At 44.5% G+C, this 23,189-nt stretch overlaps 1 protein-coding gene across 1 annotated transcript in view; it reads left to right on the top strand.

Annotated features, from left to right (window-relative positions):
- Nucleotides 1-23,189, top strand: part of MPP7 (MAGUK p55 scaffold protein 7) — a gene marked incomplete in the record, with an annotated part of 615,576 nt that overhangs the window by 554,547 nt on the left and 37,840 nt on the right. The window contains 1 exon segment of the mRNA XM_073629838.1: nucleotides 13,697-13,790. Coding sequence (XP_073485939.1) covers nucleotides 13,697-13,790 — 94 coding nt within the window.

The following is a 23,189-nucleotide window of genomic DNA, read 5'->3' as shown; positions in this document are numbered from 1 at the left end:
CATTTTAAAGAATACAGTAAAACCTTGAGGGTAACTTGGTTTTGCAAGACAAGCAAAATTTTTAAATACATTTTGACTTGATATACAAGCGATGTCTTGATATACGTACCGGTATATACATATAAGTAGCATCATGTCACAACTGAGTATAAAAGAGAAGAGAGGTGCCTCTAAGTCAGTGGTTCTCAACCTTTCTGGTGCCGTGACCCCTTAATAAAATTTCCCAAGTTGTGGGAACAACAGTAAAATTATTTTCGTAGCGTGGGTTGTCAGTCCCTTCCACTTGTACAATATTAAAACCCCTTATGGTACATTTTAGGATGAACCACTCTTTCTCTTTGTTCTCTTTTCTTTCCCTTTTATCTCTTTCTCCTAATTTCTTGTTTTTTCCCCCCCCATCCCTCTCTCTAGCCATATTTCTTCTTTCTCTTTTTTTTTCTCTCTGTTTTTCTTCTTTACTCACCGTGTCTCCAGCTTCACTGCTTCTCTGACTTTGTGGTGTCTCGCAGCAGTGACACCTATGCCGAAATCAGGCGATGGGGTCTCCTCCAGCCCCTCCCACTTCACATTCCTCACCAGTCAGCTGACCTCTAGTCTCTGCCCTCCAACCATGCCGTCAACTGAATGGGCGGCTACGGGCTCCAGGAACAGCCCAGCTGGGACGACCGCAAAAAGGCTGGAGAGTGGTATGGGCTTCAGGAACAGCCCAGGATTCGGTGAACCCTGGCAAATCGTCATTCGACCCCCAGGTTGAGAACCACTGCTCTAAGTGTAGCAATATGGTTACATTTAATGAAGGTACAACATTTGGAAACATACTGCTACACTTAGAGGCGCCTCTCTTCTCTTTTATAAGCTGTAGCTCCTGCTGGATTTTGCTTTTAATCCCCTTATGGAGGCTTCCATTTGTGGATGGACATTTTATGGTTACACAGCCTGGTCAAATAGCTATAATCTTTTTATATGGACTATAAACTGTAGAACCTATGAATAAATGGTTTTGGAAGGAATTATTTGAGTTTCCATGATTTCTTATGGGGAAATTCGCTTTGATATACAAGTGCTTTGGGTTACAAGCATGTTTCTGGAAAGAATTATGCTCGCAATCCAAGGTTTTACTGTATCCTGCTTTTCATTTATACCAGAATTTATACTATTACTTCTCAATGTTTGCACTAGATTTATGACCGGATCAAAGGAACGTGTTCCCGATTACTGAAATGTACTCGTCTCTAGACTGACTGCCTGTCCATATTTCTTGATTAGTATCTGCTGAAACAAGCATGTGAAATCCATACATTTTCAGGGAGGAGAATGAGTGCTTTATGCGATACATCTTATTTACACCACCCAGCAATGGGCCTTACAGATTAGTGCTGTGTGAGATAAATGACACTAATTTATATTGGTATGTTACTCTGCTATGAAATCAACACTGTGTGCTTCCTGAGACCTCAGCATCGCTCGCCTCTTTCAGCGAGGTTCCTGAGTGTGACTTTGTAGTGAGCGTATCATTCATTCTCCACAAACTAAACACCACTCGGGACCTGACGGAATGACAGCAGCGTGAAACATTTCTGCTCGGGCTAATCATTTTCAGAACAGGGGTCTGCTTCTTGGTGAAACAAGTTGTTATTTTCAGTAGCTCTACATAAGAGCGTGTTTGACTGAAAGGAAACCTGTCCTCCGATTAAAGCACTCAAATTAGCTTCTGTTAAAAAAAAAAAAAAAAATTGGGCTTAGCAATCACAGAAAGTGGCCTGCCATATGTTTAACTGAGGCCCCAGGAGTCCTGAGCGCTGGCAGAATGTTGGTGCTTTGGCAGTGCAAGCTTCTCTTTTTGTATAGGTAGGCTAAAGGGATCCTGGGATGCAAATCTCCAACTTCAGAACCACCCATTTCAAACTGGGCACTCTCAGTTCTTACAGAAGCCCCTAAAACTTGCTGCTTAATGGATCCATAATCATCGCTTTGCCATCCTTCTCTTCTCGTGTTCCACAATGTTGAGAAAGTCCTTATCTTTAGATCAAGCATTCGCACTTTCTACTTATCGATTAAATGTAAGTCAGGTGATACAGGATGAAACAAATCCTCCCACAAGTTGTCCCTGTTTATCTGCAGCCATTTCTTTTCCAGAGCCATTCAAAGTGTACAGTTTACACAGCATTTCTCAGCGGCAGGAATCTGATTTTATTTTTTTATTTTATTCAGTTACTTGTATAGCACCATCATTTTACGTAGTGCTTTACATATATATTGTACATCAGTCCCTACCCTCAAGGAGCTTATAACCTAAGGTCCCTAATTAACATTCATACATACACGGGCCAATTTAGACAGGATCCACAGCATGTCTTTGGAGTGTGGTAGGAAATGGGCGTACCCAGAGGAAACCCACACAGGCACAGGGATAACATGCAAACTACAGGCAGATAGTTTTGTGGTTAGGATTTGAACCATCGACCCTTTTGCTGCTAGGTGAAAGTGCTATCCACTACACCACTGTGCTGCCCACTATTTCACACACAGCTTAGAGCAGAGAGTTGAGTGTAACTGAGACCTGGTTTGAGGTAATGGACACCCCCCCCCCCCCCCCCCCACACACACACACACACACACACACACACACACACACACACACACACACACACACACACACACAGTCTTTTAGAGAAACATGGACAGCTGACAGTCAATCACCTGCTGTGTGCTAGAGGTGGGTTTCGTTTTTTTCCTGGTATTGCCTGGTGTCAGCATAAATTGTCTGAAGTGACAAATAGCAAAGGAATTTGAGAAGAGATAGAAATCACACTAGGTGCTTTGGGCTAACCACTTTAATAGCAGTGAATTTCTTTAGAGCTTGAAACATACAAAAAAATGGTCCAATCCCGCAAGATCTTGGAAAATTAAAATTAAGTTATATAGCATTCCTCACAGGTTGTCTAGATGCATTTTGCACACTTGGTGTGTCCATCCATGATCACTGCTGGTAATCTATGTCTGTGCGAACAGTCATAAATAGATGCAACCACCTGTCATTGCACTTTATGGGCTAGCTGTAGGAATCAGTAGATTCTTTCCACTGGGATATACAGCATTTCTAAACACCCGTACAAGTGCAGCCTTGCTCATTGGTCTTTTTAGCATGAACAAATATGCAAAACACGTCAAGGCAACCTGTGATGTTTTCTTTATGGCTTAATACTGATTGTTTAAAGCGGAGTTCCACACAAAAATGGAACTTCCGCTTTTTGGAACCCTCCCCCCCTCCGGTGTCACATTTGGCACCTTTCAGGGGGGAGGGGGGTGCAGATACCTGTCAAAGACAGGTATTTGCACCTACTTCCGGCATAGACTCCCATGGGAGTCTATGCTTCTTCCTGTTCCGACCGCGCTGTCTGCTGGGAACACACAGCTCCCAGCAGAGAGCGGGGACCACTAGGGACGCGCAGCGCGACTCGCGCATGCGCAGTAGGGAACCGGGAAGTGAAGCCGCAACGCTTCACTTCCTGATTACCTCACCTAGGATGGCGGCGGCAGCTGCCGAGAACTGAGCGGGTTCTCGGCATCCCCTGCCGACATCGCTGGACCCTGGGACAGGTAAGTGGCAATGTATTAAAAGTCAGCAGCTGCAGTATTTGTAGCTGCTGGCTTTTAATATTTTTTTTTTTTGGCGGTGTGGGTGAACCCCCGCTTTAATAAAAAACTTGCTGGTTTCTGGTATCCCGCTGGATGGGACCGACTTTGTTTGCATGTTTCAGATATACAGCAGTTGGGCAAAGCTGGCCCCACCAAGTGATGGTGAGGAGATGTATGGGGTTCTCCATACTTTTAGAGCTATTTAATTTCATCCTAACAGCTGGCCTATGCTGTCCATTGTAGTACTTTCTGCTTATACGGCTGTTTGAACACAATGTCTCTGTTCTCCCAATAATTTTCCCCCAGGTCAGATATTTTTCAAATTGACTTTTGTTGAGCCAGTTGCTTAGGCCACCCAAGGTTTGAATATATATATATATATATATATATATATATATATATATATATATATATATATATATACACACACACGCACACGCAGTGCCTTGAAAAAGTATTCATACCCCTAAAATCTAGAGGAAGCAATTTCCTTCAGAAGTAAATAGAGTCCACCTGTGTGTAATTTATTCTGAGTATGAATACAGCTGTTCTGTGAAGCCCTCAGAGGTTTGTGAGAGAACCTTAATGAACAAACGGCATCATGAAGGCAAAGGAACACACCAGACAGGTCAGGGATAAAGTTGTGGATATGTTTAAAGCAGGGTTAGGTTATAAAAAAAATTCCAAACTTTGAACATCCCACGGATCATTGTTCAATCCATCATCCAAAAATGGAAAGAGTATGGCACAACTGCAAACCTACCAAGACATGGCCTCTGGAGGAGCTGCAGTGATCCACAGGCGGGAGCAGTTTGGGAGAAGCTATGTGGGGGACACAGCAAACATGTGGAAGAAGGTGCTCTGGTCAGATGAGACCAAAATTTAACTTTTATGTTATGCCGCGTACACACTAGCGGACTTTTTGACTGGTCCGACGGTCTATCCGACTGACTTTCCAAATGAACAGACTCGCGCACACACGACCGGACTTTCCGGCAGAATAGGTCCAACGGAGTTATGGCGGACTTGCCCACACACATTCATTTTGAACGTGATGAAGAACGACGGGACTAGAAAAGGAAGTCAATCTCGCCGCTTTTATAGGCGAGATTAACACCTTGCGAGCCCCGTCGCAGAATACTAGGCCCTCAGGTCCGGTATGGATTTTAAGGGGAACCCCCTACGCCGAAAAAAATGGCATGGGGGTTCACCCAAAATCCATACCAGACCCTTATCCGAGCATGCAGCCCAGCTGGTTAGGAAAGGGGGTGGGGACGAGCGAGCGCCCCCCCCCTCCTGAACCGTACCAGGCCGCATGCCCTCAACATGGGGGATGGCGTGTTTCTGGGAAGGGGGGCGCCCTGCGCCCCCCCCACCCCAAAACACCTTGTCCCCATGTTGATGAGGACAAGGACCTCATCCCGACGCCCCTGGCCGTTGGTTGTCGGGGTCTGCGGGTGGGGGGCTTATCGGAATCCGGGAGCCCCCTTTAATAAGGGGGCCCCCCAGATCCCAGCACCCCACCCTATGTGAATGAGTATGGGGTACATCGTACCTCTACCCATTCACCTGGGGGGAAAAAAGTGTCAATAAAAAAACACTCGACAGGTTTTTAAAGTAATTTATTAGGCAGCTTCGGGGGTATTCTTCTGACTTCGGGGGTCTCTTCCGACTTCTCCGCTCTCTCCGGTTCTTCTCCCGCTCTCCGGTTCTTCTCCCGCTCTCCGGTTCTTCTCCCGCTCTCCGGCCTCTTCTCCCGGTGTCCGGTTCTTCTCCCGCTCTCTGGTTCTTCTGCTGGGCTCCTCCGCTATCTTCTGCTCTTTTGCTAGCGGTGGCCCGGTCTTCTCCATCGTCTCGTTTTCACTTCTCTTCTCTTCTTTCGATGTTGACATGACGCTCTCTCCCGCTGTAATGCTGTGTGAGCGGTGCGCAATGACTTATATAGGCATGGGGCGTGGTCACCGGGTGATGTCATCTGGTGACCTCGCCCCTTATGACGTTACAGTCCCAGGCCATGATGGGACTGTGCCGTCATAAGGGGCGGGGGTCCCCAGATGATATCACCCGGTGACCACACCCCATGCCTATATAAGTCATTGCGCACCGCTCACTCAGCATTACAGCGGGAGAGGGCGTCGTGTCAGCATCGGAAGAAGAGAAGAAGGAATGAGACGCTGGAGAAGACCGGGCCACCACTAGCAAAAGAGCGGCAAAAGAGCAGAAGATAGCGTAGGAGCCCGGCAGAAGAACCAGAGAGCGGGAGAAGAACAGGAGAGAGCGGAGAAGTCAGAAGAGACCCCCGAAGTCGGAAGAAGACCCCCGGAGCTGCCTAATAAATTACTTTAAAAACCTGTCTAGTGTGTTTTTTTATTGACAATTTTTTCCCCCAGGTGAATGGGTAGGGGTACGATGTACCCCATACTCATTCACATAGGGTGGGGGGACGGGATCTGGGGGCCCCCTTGTTAAAGGAGGCTCCCAGATTGAGATAAGCCCCCTGCCCGCAGACCCCGACAACCAACGGCCAGGGTTGTTGGGAAGAGGCCCTTGTACTCCTCAACATGGGGACAAGGTGCTTTGGGGTGGGGGGGGCCGCAGGGTGCTCCCCTTTCCCAAAGCACCCACCCCCCCAATGTTGAGGACATGCGGCCTGGTACGGTTCAGGGGGGGGGGGGCGCTCACTCGTCCCCACCCCCTTTCCTAACCGGCTGGGCTGCGTGCTCGCATAAGGGTCTGGTATGGATTTTGGGGGGACCCCCACGCCGTTTTTTTCGGTGTAGGGGGTTCCCCTTAAAATCCATACCAGACCTAAGGGATATTGTCTCCTCACTCTCATGCTCGCTGCAATAGGAAAATGTGTTTTTGATATTGCAGCGAGCGAGAGATGTATAGTACCCTGTCCTCGAGAACCAACATTCTCGCAGGCAGGTGCTGTAGCTGCCTCGTCGTATTTGGTCCGTCGGACCAGCATACAGACGAACGGGCCATCGGATGGACTAAAGTCCATTGGATTTTTGACCGAAAAGGTCCGTCAGAAGTCCGAAGAAGCCCACACACGGTCAAATTGTCCGCCGGACCAGTCCGGTCGAAAAGTCCGCTCATGTGTACGCAGCATTAAAGTCTGCAAAGGACTTGAGACTGGGCGGAGGTTCACCTTCCAGTAGGACAAAGACCCTAAATATACAGCCAGAGCTACAATGGAATGGTTTAGATCAAAGCATATTCATGTGTTAGAATGGCCCAGTCCAAGTCCACACCTAAACCCTATTGAGAATCTGTGGCAAGACCTGAAAATTGCTGTTCACAGACATTCTCCATTCAATCTGAAAGAGCTTGAGATATTTTGTAAAGAAAAATGGGCACAAATGTCACTCTTTAGATGTGCAATGCTTCTAGAGACATACCCTTGCAGCTGTAATTGCAGTTAAAGGTGGTTCTACAAAGTATTGAATTAGGGGGGCTGAACACAAATGATACACTTTTCAGATATTTATTTGTAAAAAAAAAAATGAAAACCATTTATCATTTTTCCTTCCACTTCACAATTATGTGCCACTTTGTGTTGATCTATTAATAAATAACATTTATGTTTTTGGTTGTAACATGACAAAATGTGGAACATTTCATGGGGTATGAATACTTTTAAAAGGCACTGTATGTACTGTGTGTGTGTGTGTGTGTGTGTATATATATAGTGTGATATATATATTCTGAGTTTGAAAGTCAGAATTCTGAGTTTGAAAGTCAGAATTCTGAGATTCAAAGTCAGAATCGTGAGTTTAAAAAAAAAAAAAAAAAAAATCTACAGAATTCTGAAATTCTGAGATTAAAAGTCAGAATTCTGAGTTTCAAAGTCAGAATTCTGAGTTTCAAAGTCAGAATTCTGAGATTCAAAGTCAGAATTCTGAGTTTCAAAGTCAGAATTCTGAGTTTCAAAGTCAGAATTCTGAGTTTCAAAGTCAGAATTCTGAGTTTCAAAGTCAGAATTCTGAGTTTCAAAGTCAGAATTCTGAGTTTCAAAGTCAGAATTCTGAGTTTCAAAGTCAGAATTCTGAGTTTCAAAGTCAGAATTCTGAGTTTCAAAGTCAGAATTCTGAGTTTCAAAGTCAGAATTCTGAGTTTATAAATATAGTAGTCTTTATTAGGAAGATTTTAGGACCAATGAGCAATAAGGTAGTAACACCCACAGATCATCATTCTACAGACATACATGTCTTCTGCTCTGTATATGAATATGTAAATCTATCTTAGTTACAGCACACAGTATAGGGAAGCAGGCAGTGCTGGGTTCTCTGGTTCCACTACTGTATTAATTAGTTCCTTGGTTTGCTGTCTTATCCTTCTTCTCTGTCATCTGCTCCAACATAAAGAGCAATGCTGAAAACGTGTGTATTGTGTGTGAGTGGGGGGGGGGGGGGGGACACAGCTTCCATAGATAGCAGAACACAATGGCCAGCACACCTCTGCACCCCAACTTGTAGGACACATTGCATTATTGCCCCTACATGAGGGAATTGTGAATGGCTAGAAGGCAGCAGGAAAATGTGTGTCTATGGTCATAACAGATTAATCATAGCAATTAATTGTATGGGCTGATAAGGTGTTTCACACACAATATATCTCATATTCAACATAAAAAGCATTAATAAAGTGTCCTTAAGTGATAGCCCAGTGGCTAGAGTAACAGGCTTATAGTGTTGAAAGTTGTGGGTTCTAATCCAGTTCAAGGCATAATCTTTGGTTATATATTTTCAATATATTGATTTTATATTAAACATATTTTAAAATATATTATATATATGTATTTTATGTATATATCCAAATTGATTTCAAGGCATATTAACAAAGACATATTGATAAAATTGTTGTATATGCTGACTATTATAAATTAGAGAGTAGGGATTTTTTTTACAAATCTGTGTATATATTGGGATGATTTTGGTGACATGGGGCCAGTTCTCAATTTCAGGAGATTGTCCCTGGAAGCTGCATGATAACCATCATATCTCATAACTCAGCCCTGCACTCTGCACTAATCTGTGTACTACAATGTACATGCCCATATCTCCCCTTCACTGATTGGCTGCACTTTATCCCCACTGACACCGATGCAGCGCCATTTTCCTCTTAGCTACACCATTGACACAGAAATTTTTTCCATCCAATGACACCACCGATGCAGGGTCATTTTTCCCATCCAGTGACACCACCGATGCAGGGTCATTTTTCCTATCCAGTGACATCACCGATGCAGGGTCATTTTTCCCATCCAATGACATCACCGGTGCAGGGTCATTTTTCCCATCTAAAAACACCACCGATGCAGGGTAATTTTTCCCATCTAATGACACCACCGATGCAGGGTCATTTTCCCCATCTAATGACACCACCGATGCAGGGTCATTTTTCCCATCTAAAGACACCACTGATGCAGGGTCATTTTTCCCATCTAATGACACCACAGATGCAGGGTCATTTTTCCCATCTAATGACACCACCGATACAGGGTCATTTTTCCCATCTAAAGACACCACTGATGCAGGGTCATTTTTCCCATCTAATGACACCACCGATGCAGGGTCATTTTTCCCATCTAATGACACCACCGATGCAGGGTCATTTTTCCCATCTAATGACACCACCGATGCAGGGTAATTTTTCCCATCCAGTGACACCACCGATGCAGGGTCATTTTTCCCATCTAAAGACACCACCGATGCAGGGTCATTTTTCCCATCTAATGACACCACCGATGCAGGGTCATTTTTCCTATCCAATTACATCACTGATGCAGGGTCATTTTTCCCATCTAATGACACCACCGATGCAGGGTCATTTTTCCCATCTAATGACACCACCGATGCAGGGTCATTTTTCCCATCTAATGACACCACCGATGCAGGGTCATTTTTCCCATCTAAAGACACCACCGATGCAGGGTCATTTTTCCCATCTAATGACACCACCGATGCAGGGTAATTTTTCCCATCTAAAAACACCACCGATGCAGGGTCATTTTTCCCATCTAAAGACACCACCGATGCAGGGTCATTTTTCCCATGTAATGATATCACCGATGCAGGGTCATTTTTCCCATGTAATGACACTACCGATGCAGGGTCATTTTTCCCATCTAAAGACACCACCGATGCAGGGTCATTTTTCCCATCTAAAGACACCACCGATGCAGGGTCATTTTTCCCATCCAGTGACACCACCAATGCAGGGTCATTTTTCCCATCTAATGACACCACCGATGCAGGGTCATTTTTCCCATGTAATGATATCACCGATGCAGGGTCATTTTTCCCATCCAATGACATTTCGGCCACTAGCGGGGCGCTTTTACCCCCCCCACTAGCGGCCGAGAAAGGGTTAAAACCGCCCGCAATGCACCGCAATAGCGGCGTTTTGCCGGCGGTATCCCAGCGCTGCTCCATTGATTTCAATGGTGAGCAGCGGTGGAGGAGCGGTAAACACATCGCTCCAAAGAAGCTGCTGACAGGACCTTTTTTCCTGTCCTGCCAGCGCAGCGCTCCGGTGTGAAAGTCCTCGGGTAGATGCATTGCGGGCGGTTTTAACCCTTTCTCGGCTGCTAGCGGGGGGTAAAAGTGCCCCGCTAGCGCCCGAAATGCACCGCTAATCCGATGGTAAAACGCCGATAAAAATAGCTGCGTTTTACCGCGGACGCTATAGGCAGCTCGGTGTGAAAGGGGTCTTAGAGTTTAAAACTGGAGCACACATAAGGGGCTAACAGTAGTGAAGAAGAAAAATGACCCTGCATCGGTGGTGTAATTGGATGGAAAAAAATTACCCTGCATCGGTGGTGTCATTGGATGGAAAAAAATGGCCCTGCATCGGTGGTGTCATTGGATGGAAAAAAATCGCCCTGCATCGGTGGTGTCATTGGATGGAAAAAAATCGCCCTGCATCGGTGGTGTCATTGCATGGAAAAAAATGACCCTGCATCGGTAGTGTCATTGCATGGAAAAAAATGACCCTGCATCGGTAGTGTCATTGCATGGAAAAAAATGACCCTGCATCGGTGGTGTCACTGGATGCAAAAATGCCCCTGCATCGGTGGTTGAGTTATGAGATATGATGGTTATCATGCAGCTTCCAGGGACAATCTCCTGAAATTGAGAACTGGCCCCATGTCACCAAAATCATCCCAATATATGCACCGATTTGTAAAAAAAATCCCTACTCTCTAATTTATAGTAGTCAGCATATACAACAATTTTATCAATATGTCTTTGTTAATATGCCTTGAAATCAATTTGGATATATTAATAAAATACAATTTAAGTTCTCAGTAACTTAATCTCAGAATTCTGACTTTGAATCTCAGAATTCTGACTTTGAATCTCAGAATTCTGACTTTGAATCTCAGAATTCTGACTTTGAATCTCAGAATTCTGACTTTGAAACTCAGAATTCTGACTTTGAAACTCAGAATTCTGACTTTGAAACTCAGAATTCTGACTTTGAAACTCAGAATTCTGACTTTGAAACTCAGAATTCTGACTTCGAATCTCAGAATTCTGACTTTGAATCTCAGAATTCTGTATTTTTTTTTTAAACTTACAATTCTGAATTTCAATCTCAGAATTCTGAGTTTCAAAGTCCGAATTCAGTTTTTTTTTTTTATGATGGCCCCAGGGCTCTTCCATAATATATATATATTAATAATAAAGTACCCCATAAATTATTTCTTTAATTATTTCCTTTCTTCATGATTTTGCTTCATACAGTATACTACTGACACCATCTACGTTTTTAGCTTTTCTTTACCATAACCTTGTAAAGACGTGGAGCACCCTTATGAACAGAACAAAATGGTTTCCAGAATCGCCCCTATCAGATTGTTACTATCAGTAACTGTACAGTCAAGAATGTTTAAATTTTCAAAATTTTGCAAACCTCACCAACATGATAACCCAAAAATATGTTGCAAATAAAGTGATAAAGTGTATATCTTGAAATTTTCTAACCTCTTCCATGAATCTTTGTTTTTTATTTATTTATTTATTTATTTTTACTAATTTTCACTTTTTGAGGTTCAAAGTTGAACACACGCAATAAATAAGCCTGAACATGTGTTACTTGTAATTTGTCTCATCTCGCAGGAAAGATTCAGACACATCTGTAATTTTCTATGGGCTAAACTGCACATATTATTGCCATCCCCATTATTTTGAAAATAATGTCGTCTGTGTTTTTCTAATACTGATCACAGGTTATTTAACCATTTCCAAAATAGGGTAATTAAGTAATTACTTTGCCATATTTGACCTGTTATTACTGTAGCGGCCTAGAGTTTGCCCTCTTTGCGTTACGATCACACATGTTCGGTAGTGGTTTAATTTTAAGGTGGAAGTTGACACAGTAAAATGAAACTGGTGTGTATCTCACAAAGCACATGTGCGACACATTCGTTTCTGTTAGTGAGCTGTCTGACAGATGAAAACATCTTTAACAGTCCACAGCGCTCTCACTCCCATGATGCTCCATGTGTTAAAATGTTCTGTTTGAGACATACTTATAAAGATGATTTCCTCTCTGGGACTTTAACCTTTCTGTCCTCCGCAGGAGGCTGAGGGTTTAACGTAGGTTAACATATGTTATCCCATAGGGAGTGCAGCCTCTGTTGTCAATTAGACCCCATCATCAGACAGCAAGCGAGCGCACTGGAAATCTGTATAAAAGAGAAATGGAAAAAAGTGCCTTTTATGACAAAACCAGGTTAAAGCCATCTAATAAACGTAGGTTTTATTTTCCAAAGAATATACATTGAAATGGGCTTGGTGTACAGCAGCCATTCCAGTAAAGACATGGATTACGCACAGCGTAAGCCTTTTCATTTTTTTTTACATGGCTGATATTTAATACATTTAAATATCAATTGAGCAGATGCTGGTGGTTTTAGAAAAGGGCCAAAAGAGCCCAGGGCTTGTATTGTAATTGTGGACATAATTTGAATTTATAGATTATATTGTTGTACAGAAGAAGTCTGACAGAGTTCTGTCCATAGACATCCACTGAGATGAGAGGCACAGTAAAGCACAATCGTTGTAATAAACTACTCTGCAGAAAGCATAACATACATGATGACCAAATATGGCTGTCCTTAGAAGTCTAATAAACATGGCTAAAAATTTGGATTTCAAAACATTAGCATTTGGTGACCATTTCCATGAAGCTGATCGCGTTCACATATATTTAAACTGCAGTTAGTTTTTTTATAGGTTTGGATGGAGTAGGATTGGAACTCATGTAAGGGTTTTTGTAATCATCTTTGTGCTCGTTGAGAAGATTCACCCTCTTTATTTGTCCAGATGACTATTGTCACTGGGACTGAACATGCTAGAATGTCCACAATTTAGCATTGTCACAAGAACAGGAGTGGCAATCTTCTAGTGGGGACCCCTATTCCAGTGACAGCTGCTTTAGATGGGAATTCTGGAGAGACTTCATTTCACTTTCTGCCTTTCCAGTACCACAGAAAGTTACAATAAACCTCCCTATTAAGATGACTACTCTGCCCAAAGTAAAAAAACAAAAGGGTTTTATATTAGATTTACTTTCATTTTGAGCCTTTGTGTCAACCCTTGCTACCCTAGACAATTGTCCCCAAGTGCCTTATACTAAATACAGCCCGTTTGAGGTAGATCACTGGAAGAGACATCTCCATATTTGATATAAGTTCTACAGGTAAATGAATAGATGAATTTTACACAATAAAATTTCCTGGTGTTATTAAAGAGAATCTTTCCTGAGAAAAACAGAGGCCACTATTTATGCTCCAGGTTCAACAGGAGATCCTGATCAAGAGCAAGTAAGCAAATATGGACTTCTGACTGACTTTTGTGATATACATACTTGGTCGGTGGCTGAGAAACTTTTAAGTCAAGAGCAGTCATCTGGTTGGTCATCCAGCATTTTTAGGAAAAGGTCAAGCCCCCATGTTTTTCCTTGGACAGGTTAATTTTAATATCTAAATATTCTTTGCTAAATTCCCATTTTTTTCTCTATTTTGATTCACCCCAATTCACAGATACAACCCGAGGAAAGAGAAGTCAAGAATGTGATGGCGTGGAATACATATTTATTTCCAAACACTTGTTTGAAGCAGACATACACAATAACAAGTAAGTTGGGGTATTTTTGTAGAAATTTAAATATAGAATACAAATTAAATGTTTCTGTGTTCCTTAGACTGTGAAGGGAGTCATTGTGGCATGATGGACAAAATATCTTATAAAGAAAAGTGATATTCATTCCTTGAGAATGAATAGGCTGAATGTGAGTGCATTGCTTTCTTAGGTATTTGTGCATTTTGGGTTGTATTCTGCTACTTAAGAGCACAGCCCCTAGTGTCAACTGCTTCTAGCAGTAGAGTTGACTGTGTCAATAAATCAAAAATCTGATGGAAGCGATCTGATGGAAGGTTGTGAAGAAGCTTATAGTGACATTAATACATGTAATCAATATTGTAGCAATGAAAGTTTTTGGTACATATAGTAACACTATAAAGAGAATGTGAGATTAAAATGTATGCGCAGAATTTTATTTTAAAGTAGGGAGCTGTTTAAATGCAACTAAAACAACATTTTTAACATACATTTTTATTCAGTAGCAAGGTTTTTGGAAAAAGTATAGCATTAGTTAACAAAAAGAATTCCACATACATCGTATAACAACCAAGACAGTACATTAATGGGCATTGGCAAATATCAGAGATTGCTATAATCTCAATATGATCATGTAAGTTTCTTGGGACAAATACAGTGGGGGAAAATCATTTTCTCTTTCGTTCATTGACGGACACAGCACTTTAGTCTTGACCTTAGGGTTATATCGCCACCTTTAGGAGAGGACTAGGCAGAACACATTAAAAAAACAAGCACAGTACCGCCCAGGGGGCAGTCCTACTGGCTATAACCCCTCACTCTGCTCCCAGCAGCTCAGTTTTTTTCTGCCTAGTCTAGGAGAAGGACCTGGCTCCCTGTGGAGACCAGTGGTCTTTGAAAATTTTTTGCTGTTTTTGTTTTTACTTCCTGTGATCTACAATCAACAGCCGGGCTGGGTGACAGGCTGGATAATATAGATCATGGTAGTCTCCCCAGCCTGGCCATCGAGTGCGTGCAGAGTTTAGCTCCGCGCTAGGTCGGCTGCGACAGGCCCCATTCTGGTCCGGGGCGGCCAGTGAGCTATATGCTCCGGGGCACGCATATGACCGGGCTACTGCTGTCCGAGTCACAGTGTTGCCATGGCCACATCCGCTTCGTACTATGCGAAAGATGGGTCTATCCGTGGAGTGCATCCAGCAGTTCCTGCAGGAGGAATATGTATGGTTCCACCTGTTTAAGCAGGATGGAGCAGCTGGGCACTCCCTGGGGGGGTTGATTAGGGGGTCTCTCTCTCCCTTTCCTCTCTCCCTGCCTCTTTCCCTCCTCCCCATCCAAAGGGCACTGTGTGGCTGGGCGTAGGGGGTTCAGTGCACTTACCTGGCCCGGGGGTCCTGCAGGCAGTCTCTGAGTCCTGACAGGGGGTTGTGCTGGCATTCGTTTGTTCCCCTCGTTTGCTCCCCTTGTTTTTTCCCTTTGTTTTGTGCCCTTGTTTTGTGCCTTTGTTTTTTCCCTTCGTTACCTTTGTTTGCCGCCATACAGGGGGAATGGTCACCGTGGGAACTGCTGCCATTTTCCTGTAGCCGTGGCCATTTTCTTGGAGCGCGGCGGCCCTTTTCCCGGCGTTTTCGGGCGCTTTTGGCTGAGGCGTCCGCCGGCCATTTTCTTGTAGCCACGGGGGACGGTTTCTGTTAGTCCTGTAGCGCTGGGCAGCTGTTTAAGCCAGGAACAGCGCAAAACTGACACAGAACACCTCGTGGTTTGGAGGCCGGCAGAGGGGAGAACGGACAGCAGCACAGCACAACGCTAGTTAGGGCTTCGCTTCTCTGGTGGCTGAGGTCCCCAGCCCTTTGGTCTGGGAAATTGTTCCTTCCTCTTCATTGGACTGTGATCACGACGGATGCCAGCCTGACCGGCTGGGCGGTATTTGGGGCATCCAGTCGGCCCAGGGTCGCTGGACGCAGGAAGAATCCCGCCTGCCGATCAATCTGCTGGTGCTGCGGGTGATCAGGTGGTACCTCTCCACATAGTCGCAGAGGCTGCAGGGTCGTCCGGTCAGGATCCAGTCAGACAGGGAGGGACAAGGAGCTCAGCGGCGGCGCTGGAGGTCTCCCACATCCTACAGTGGGCAGAGCGGCGCGTGCCGGCTCTGTCAGCCATGTACATTCCGGGTGTAGAAAACTGGCAGGTGGACTACCTCAGTCGTCAGTTGCTGGACTAGGGGGAATGGTCACTGCATCCGGAAGTGTTTCAGGTCATTTGCTTTCGGTGGGGCATGCCAGATGTGGATCTCCTGGCCTCTCGGCTCAATCGGAAGGTGCAGAGGTTTGTGGCCAGGTCAAAAGATCCCTGGGCGGATGCGTCAGACGCGTTGGTGGCCCCATGGGGGCATTATCGGCTAATTTATGCCTTTCCCCCTCTCAAGCTCCTTCTCCACCCTGCTTTACCATCGCTTCTTTAACGGCATGGCTGTTGAAAGCCAGGTGCTTAGGGGCCGAGGGCTGTCGGCTTCAGTAATTTCCACTATGTTAAATGCACGAAAGTCTTCTTCCCGGAAGATTTATCATCGCACCTGGAAGGCCTATATCTCCCTTTGTGAGGAGGTGGGGTGGCATCCGCGTTCATATTCGGTTTCCAGGAACCTGCTGTTTCTGCAGCAAGGAGTGGATCAGAAGCTTGCATTAAGCACCATTAAGGGGCAAATATCAGCTTTGGCTGTCTTTTTTCAGCGACCCTTGGAGCCTCACTCATTGGTGCGTACGTTTGTTCATGTGGCTCCTCTGGTATGTCCGCTGATGCCCCTGTGGGATCTGAATCTTGTGCTCTCGGTGCTTCAGAAACCCCATTTGAAAACATTAGGGAGATCCCTTTATTGACGCTCTCTCAGAAGGTAGTCTTTCTAGTGGCTATTACATCTGCAAGGCGAGTTTCTGAGTTGGCGGCCTTGTCATGCAAGTCTCCTTATTTGATCATCCACAAGGATAAGGCGGTGCTGCGTCCGAAGCCCTCTTTTCTTCCAAAGGTTGTTTCGGCCTTTCATCTTAATGAAGACATTGTGCTTCCATCCTTCCGTCCTCGGCCGTCGCATCCCAAGGAGGTCGCTTTACATTCTTTTGGATGTGGTCCGGGCTCTGCGGTATCTGTCTGCTATGGCTCCTTTCCGGAGGTCAGACTCTGTTTGTCTCGGTGGCTGGTCCGAAGAAGGGCCTGGCGGTCTCGTCGGCCACCATTTCTCGGTGGATCAGACAGATTGTTGTTCAAGCTTATGCCATAAGGGGGTGGGCGCCTCCCTTTCCCATCATGGCGTATTCCACTAGGGCAATTGGTGCTACTTGGGCTTTTGTGGCATCAAGCGTCCGTTTCACAGGTGTGTAAGGTGGCTACCTGGTTGTCAGTACACACTTTCACCAAATTTTACAAGGTCGATGTGGGGGCATCTTCGGATGCATGCTTCGGCTGCAAGGTTTTGCAGGCGGCCGTCTGAGTTTGCGGCTCCTCTGATAGGGAGTTCTTTTTGTTGTGGGTGGAGTTTATTTTTCTCTGTGTTCCCACCCCTCGTTTTTGGCACTGCTTGGGAACGTCCCTAAGGTCAAGACTAAAGTGCTGTGTCCATCAATGAATGAAAGAGAAAATGGGATTTTTGTACTTACCGTAAAATGCCTTTCTCTGAAGTTCATTGATGGACACAGCACCCACCCCTCCTATTTATGTTTATACTGCTTTTTGATGAGCTGAGCTGCTGGGAGCAGAGTGAGGGGTTATAGCCAGTAGGACTGCCCCTTGGGCGGTACTGTGCTTGTTTTTTTTTTATGTGTTCTGCCTAGTCCTCTCCTAAAGGTGGCGATATAACCCTAAGGTCAAGACTAAAGTGCTGTGTCCGTCAATGAACTTCAGAGAAAGGGGTTTTACGGTAAGTACAAAAATCCCCTTATTTGATCCATTGCAGTGTTGTAAGTTTGCCCACTTACAAAGAAATGAAGGGTCTGTAATTTTTATCATATATGTATTTTAAATGATAGAGACAGAATATCAACCATAAATCCAGAAAAAACACATACAACAAATGCTATAAGCTAGGTTGCAGTTCAGTAAAATACATTTTGATTTGATCCCTAATCAAAACATGACTTAGTACTTGGTGAAGAAACCCCTGTTGGCAAGCGCAGAGGTAAGACGTTTCTCTCAGGAGCGATTTTGGTCCACTCTTTCTTACAGATCTTCTATAAATCCTTAAGGTTTCTTGGCTGCCTCTTGGCATATCGAAGTTTCAGCTCCCTCCATAAATTTTCTAGAGAATTAAGGTCTGGAGACTGGCTAGGCCACCCCATGACCTTAATGTGCTTCTTCTTGAGCTGCTCCTTTGTTGCCTTGGCGGTATGTTTTGGGTCATTGTCATGCTGGAAGACCCATCCACGACCCTTCTTCAGTGTTCTGGCTGAGGGAAGAAGGTTCTCATCCAGTATTTTACAATGCATGGCTCCGTTCTTTGGCCCCTCAATGCAGCAAAGTCAGCCTGTACCTTTAGCAGAGAAAGAGCCCCAAAGCATCCTGTTTCTACCTAAATGCTTGACTGTAGGGATGGTGTTCTTAGGGTCATAGTCAGCATTTTTCTTCCTCCAAACACGGCGAGATATTGCCAAAGAGCTCAATTTTGGGCTCATCTGACCACAGCACTTTCTCCCAATCCTTCTCTAAATCATTTATTTATTTTTTTTAACAGAAGGAATGTTTATTAAGATAAAACACCAGTTTACATGTGAATAGCTGTAGATATTACAAGAGAACTAAGTATTTCATCTAACATGTATTGACTTAAGTATCTTAACAGCTTGCCGCCCGCCCACCTTCAAATGACGGCGGAGCAATGCGGCTCTTGTTCTGGGACGGCGTCATATGACGCCGTCCCAGAATGGCCGCTCTTGCGCGCTCGCGGGGGCTTGCGCCGATCGTGGCTGCGCCGTGTTGTCCAATCACAGCCGGTCACATGTAAACACGGAGATGCCAGTAATCGGCTCTCCTCGCCTCACACTGACAGAGTGTGTGGCGAGGAGAGCCAATCAGCAGCATCTCCTCACAGGGGGACATCTAGGAATGTAATTAGGGCACTGATCACAATAAAGAAATATAGTGTCACAATACAGCGCCCACCAATGCCAGCATACAGTGCCCACCAGTGGCAGCAATCAGTGTCCACCACTGCCCACAAGTGCTACCAATCAGTGCCCATTAGCCATGCCAGTCAGTGCTGGCAATCAGTGCCACCTATCAGTGCTGCCCTTCAATGCCCATCACTGCTGTCGATCAACGCCCATCAGTGTCGCCCATCAGTGCTCATCTGTACCGCCTATCCGTGCCACCTAGCAGTGCCACCTATGAGTGCCCATCAGTGCCACCTATCAGTGCCCATAAGTGCGGCATATTAGTGCCGCCTCATCAGTGGCCATAAGTGCCACCTCATCAATGCCCACCAGTTCAGCTAATCAGTGCCCATCGGTGCCACTTCATCAGTGAAGGCAAAAAATTACTTAGTTACAAAATTTAATGACAGAAAAAAAATTTTTTTTTTTTTTTGTAAAAAATAAAAAAACCCAGCAGTGATTAAATACCACCAAAAGAAAGCTCTATTTGTGTGAAGAAAATGATAAAAAACTTGTTTGGGCACAGTGTAGCATGACCGTGCAATTGTCATTCAAAGTGCGACAGCTCTGAAAGCTGTAAAATGGCTTGGGCAGGAAGGGGGTGTTCGTGACCAGTAGGCAAGTGGTTAAGGACATTAGTCAGAGATTCAACTGGTAAGGAACATAGGATATAGAAGCTTCCAACTTTTCTGGCAGGTACAAGTACCAGCAGCATCATTAATCTGCGTGAGGAGGAATTCCAGTGTTAGTTCAGGTCAGCGGGGAGGGGGGGGGACTCGAGGAAGGAAAAGGGGGGGGGAAGCAGGGGTCACAATACAGACTACACCTGTCTGGCCTCTACCCATGCCGACCATATTTTCTGAAACTTTTTTGGGCAATTGCGGCCCACATACTTCAGCTTATAAAGTGGAAGAGTAGCTAGCATTCACCATTGTTCTCCATGTAGAAATCCTAGGCGGTTCAGTTGCCTTCCAGTTAATTAGTGTAGTTTTCCTGGCATAGTAAGCAGTATAAAAAACAAAGAGTTTGGTGTGTGTGTTAGTAGGTATATTATCAGTTACTCCTAAGAGGAGAATCAGGGGATCAAGCTTAAGGGGTACCTTACTAATCGAGCTGATGTCAGCAACCACCGCCTGCCAAAATGTCTTTTAGTGGGCACGTCCATACCATATGGATATAGTTACTTATTTCCCCTCTGCATCTTGAACATAGGGCGCCAGAGGTGCGGTAAATAAATGATAGCCTTTGTGGCGTATAATACACACTATGGAGAAATTTTGGCTGTATAAAGCGATCTTTGGCTGCAATCATCAGGGGATGTATTGCTGGAGGCTCTCAGACTAGTCCTCGTCTGTCAGGTTCGATATGTCACGCTGCCAGGCAGAGAATGCCCTATTAGCCCCTGTGTTGCCTGCACAGGTAAGTCTAAGGTATATAGAGGATAGTGTCCTACCGATATTACAAACAGTAAGGTGCCATTCAACAAAGTGTGGAGCTAGGGTAATCGGATCTGGAAACTGTGCACGAACTGCGTGCCGAAGTTGCAAGAACCTAAAGTACATCCATGGAGGAAGCAGGAATCTATTCTTTATTTTACTGAAGGAGAGCAGGCGCCCTTCAGGCATTATATCCCAGAGGGTCTTTACCCCGTATCGAGCCCAGATTTGCGGGTCAAGCACAGTCCTCAAATGGGCCAACACTGGGTTACCCCATAGGGGAATATAGGGAGAGTAAGTCTGGGTTTCTGCCAGAGACCCCGTAACCTGTCTTCACACCCTTACTGTGGTTTTCATGGGGGTAGTAATTTGCGTGCTGCATCGGGGGCCTCAGTTCACCAAATTACTGAGTTTCAGAGTTCAAGATCCTAATATTGCTGCCTCTAGGTTTACCAAGGGGTTTGACTGATCTTGTGTGAACCACCATCTCACTGAGACTAGGACAGCTGCCCAATAATATTTCTTGAAGTTAGGTAGTGCCAAGCCCCCTCCGGTAGTGAGAGCTGGAGCGTGGACCTAGCTACTCTGGGGACTGAGCCATGCCATCTGGGGACTGAGCACTGCCATTCTCTAAATCATTTAGTTGTTCGTTGGCATGACTGTACGTGTGCCTTCTTAAGGAGGGGGACTCGCCAAGGCAACAAAGGAGTGGTTCAAGAAGAAGCACATTAAGATCATGGAGTAGCCTAGCCAGTCTTCAGATCTTAAGCCTATAGAAATGTATAGAGGGAGCTGAAAATTCGAGTTGCCAAGCGACAGCCAAGAAACCTTAAAGATTTAGAGAAGATCTGTAAAAAAAACATGGACCAATATCCTTCCTGAGATGTGTGCAAACCAGGTCACTAACTACAAGAAACGTCTTGCCTCTGTTCTTGCCAACAAGAGTTTCCCCATCTAGTACTAAGCCATGTTTTGCTTGGGGATCAAGTACTTATTTTACTCACTGAGCTGCAACTCAATTTATAACATTTGTATTGTGTTTTTTCTGGATTTTTTGTTGATATCCTGTCTCTATCATATAGAATACACCTATGATAAAAAATATAGACCCTTCATTTCTTTGTAAGTGGGCAAACTTACAAAATCTGCAGGGGATCAAATTATTTTTTTCCCCACTGTAGGTCTACTTGAAGGTCAAGGGTATCATAACCTATGGTGAAACTTTATTGCAGGCCCTATGACAAGTACCAAGACGAAAGGTTACGTTGGTTATGGGGTCACCAAACATGTCCAGGGAAGGAGAACAGGAATAGGAAAGTTAGCAGTATTGTTAGAAGAGAAGAAGCAGAAAGAGAGGCGTGGCGGGAACTTGAGAATAGTGGGTGCACAAAGGAGAGAAGCATGGGGGAGCCTCCCAAGGGCAGCACAAGTTTGTATCAAAGCTAAATAGGGTGCACAATGATAGGAAGGTAGCTGCGTAGCAGAGGTCAGAAAGCGGATAGGTTAGAATGAGAGAATTGTCTGTAGGAAAGTATAAACATTTTTGTTTGGTCAAATTCTTTATCTGGATAATATGGCACATACAATAATGCAGAATGGGCCTCAGAACCAAGAATGCAGTACACATGTTACAGCCATAATCATTGCTTGCCTGTATATAACCTGTATACACAATCCTGTATTAATATGTACCATCTACTATCTGCTTGACTGTTTATACCATACTTGTTTTTTTTCACAATAAACTGAAATTTTTAACCATGAAAAAAAAAATAATGCAGAATGGCTGGGTGGAACGCTACGATGAATTAATTGAGAAATACCTTCTTATAAATAGGTCCTAGGAGGATGGAAAGGAGGGCTTAAGTAACCTGTTTCACTTCGTCATCCCAGTATGAGAAAAGCTGAAAAGCACACAAATTTGCACCACTCACTTGTATGATGATAGGACAGTACCCGAAAGAGAAAAATTCACCAGTCAAACCTCACTATGCCAGTGTAACAAAAGACAAAAAATATATTTAAACCCAGTTTTTTTTGTTTTTTTTTTTTGCATTCGGAATAGTAGGAAATGGAAAATTTTGATAATTTTTTTTTTTCCTGAAAGATTTCTATTGACTTTCTGTGCTGTAGACACAACAGAAATGTTATGTAGATTTCCTTTAGACAATTAATAACAGAATATGTGTCCCCACTGGACAATTTCGCCTCTCATCCTGTTCTTGTGAAAACTTAAAGCTGAACTCCAGGAAAAAGCAAAATTATCCTTTGCAGTGGGGCTGCCCCTAAACTGCAAGTGGGCCTCAAAAAGCAATTTTACTTACCTGATCCTCGACTCCCACAGGCTCCTTCCAGGCTGAAAGACCGGTCCTGGCAGCCTCTTCTCCTCTATGCTTTTTACAGTCACAGGTCCTCTAAAGTCATCAAGTCCAATTCAGAGCCAATAGCCCTGAGTTAGACATCAAAGAAATCCTGGACAGCCGCACTACAAAAATAGCTATGACTAAGCACTGTGTAGTGCGAAATGCGTAAGCCTTGTTCCACTTTGCTGTGACCTGTATTTTGGATGACACTTTATTGAATAAAGGCAAATATTTTTGTCGTGTGGCTGTCCAAGATTTCTTTGATGTCTAACTGCTACAGCATTGCCAGCACCTGGACTTCTAGAGTGAAGGAGATGCCTTTTACTTTGATCTGACCCACCTGGAGCGGTGATACTCTCGCTCCAATAGCCCTGATGATGGTGAGGAACCATCAATTACCGGACTGTAGGGGAATAGAGGAGAGTGCCAGCTGCCATCGGCGTGAGCAGCAAGTAAACGAAACAAGCATTTAACCCTTGCAGT

The sequence above is a fragment of the Aquarana catesbeiana genome, linkage group LG05 (assembly GCF_042186555.1).
Source record: "Aquarana catesbeiana isolate 2022-GZ linkage group LG05, ASM4218655v1, whole genome shotgun sequence".
Lineage (NCBI taxonomy): Eukaryota > Metazoa > Chordata > Amphibia > Anura > Ranidae > Aquarana > Aquarana catesbeiana.
Note: the sequence above shows the minus strand (reverse complement) of the source record. Positions and strands in the feature narration are given on the sequence as shown.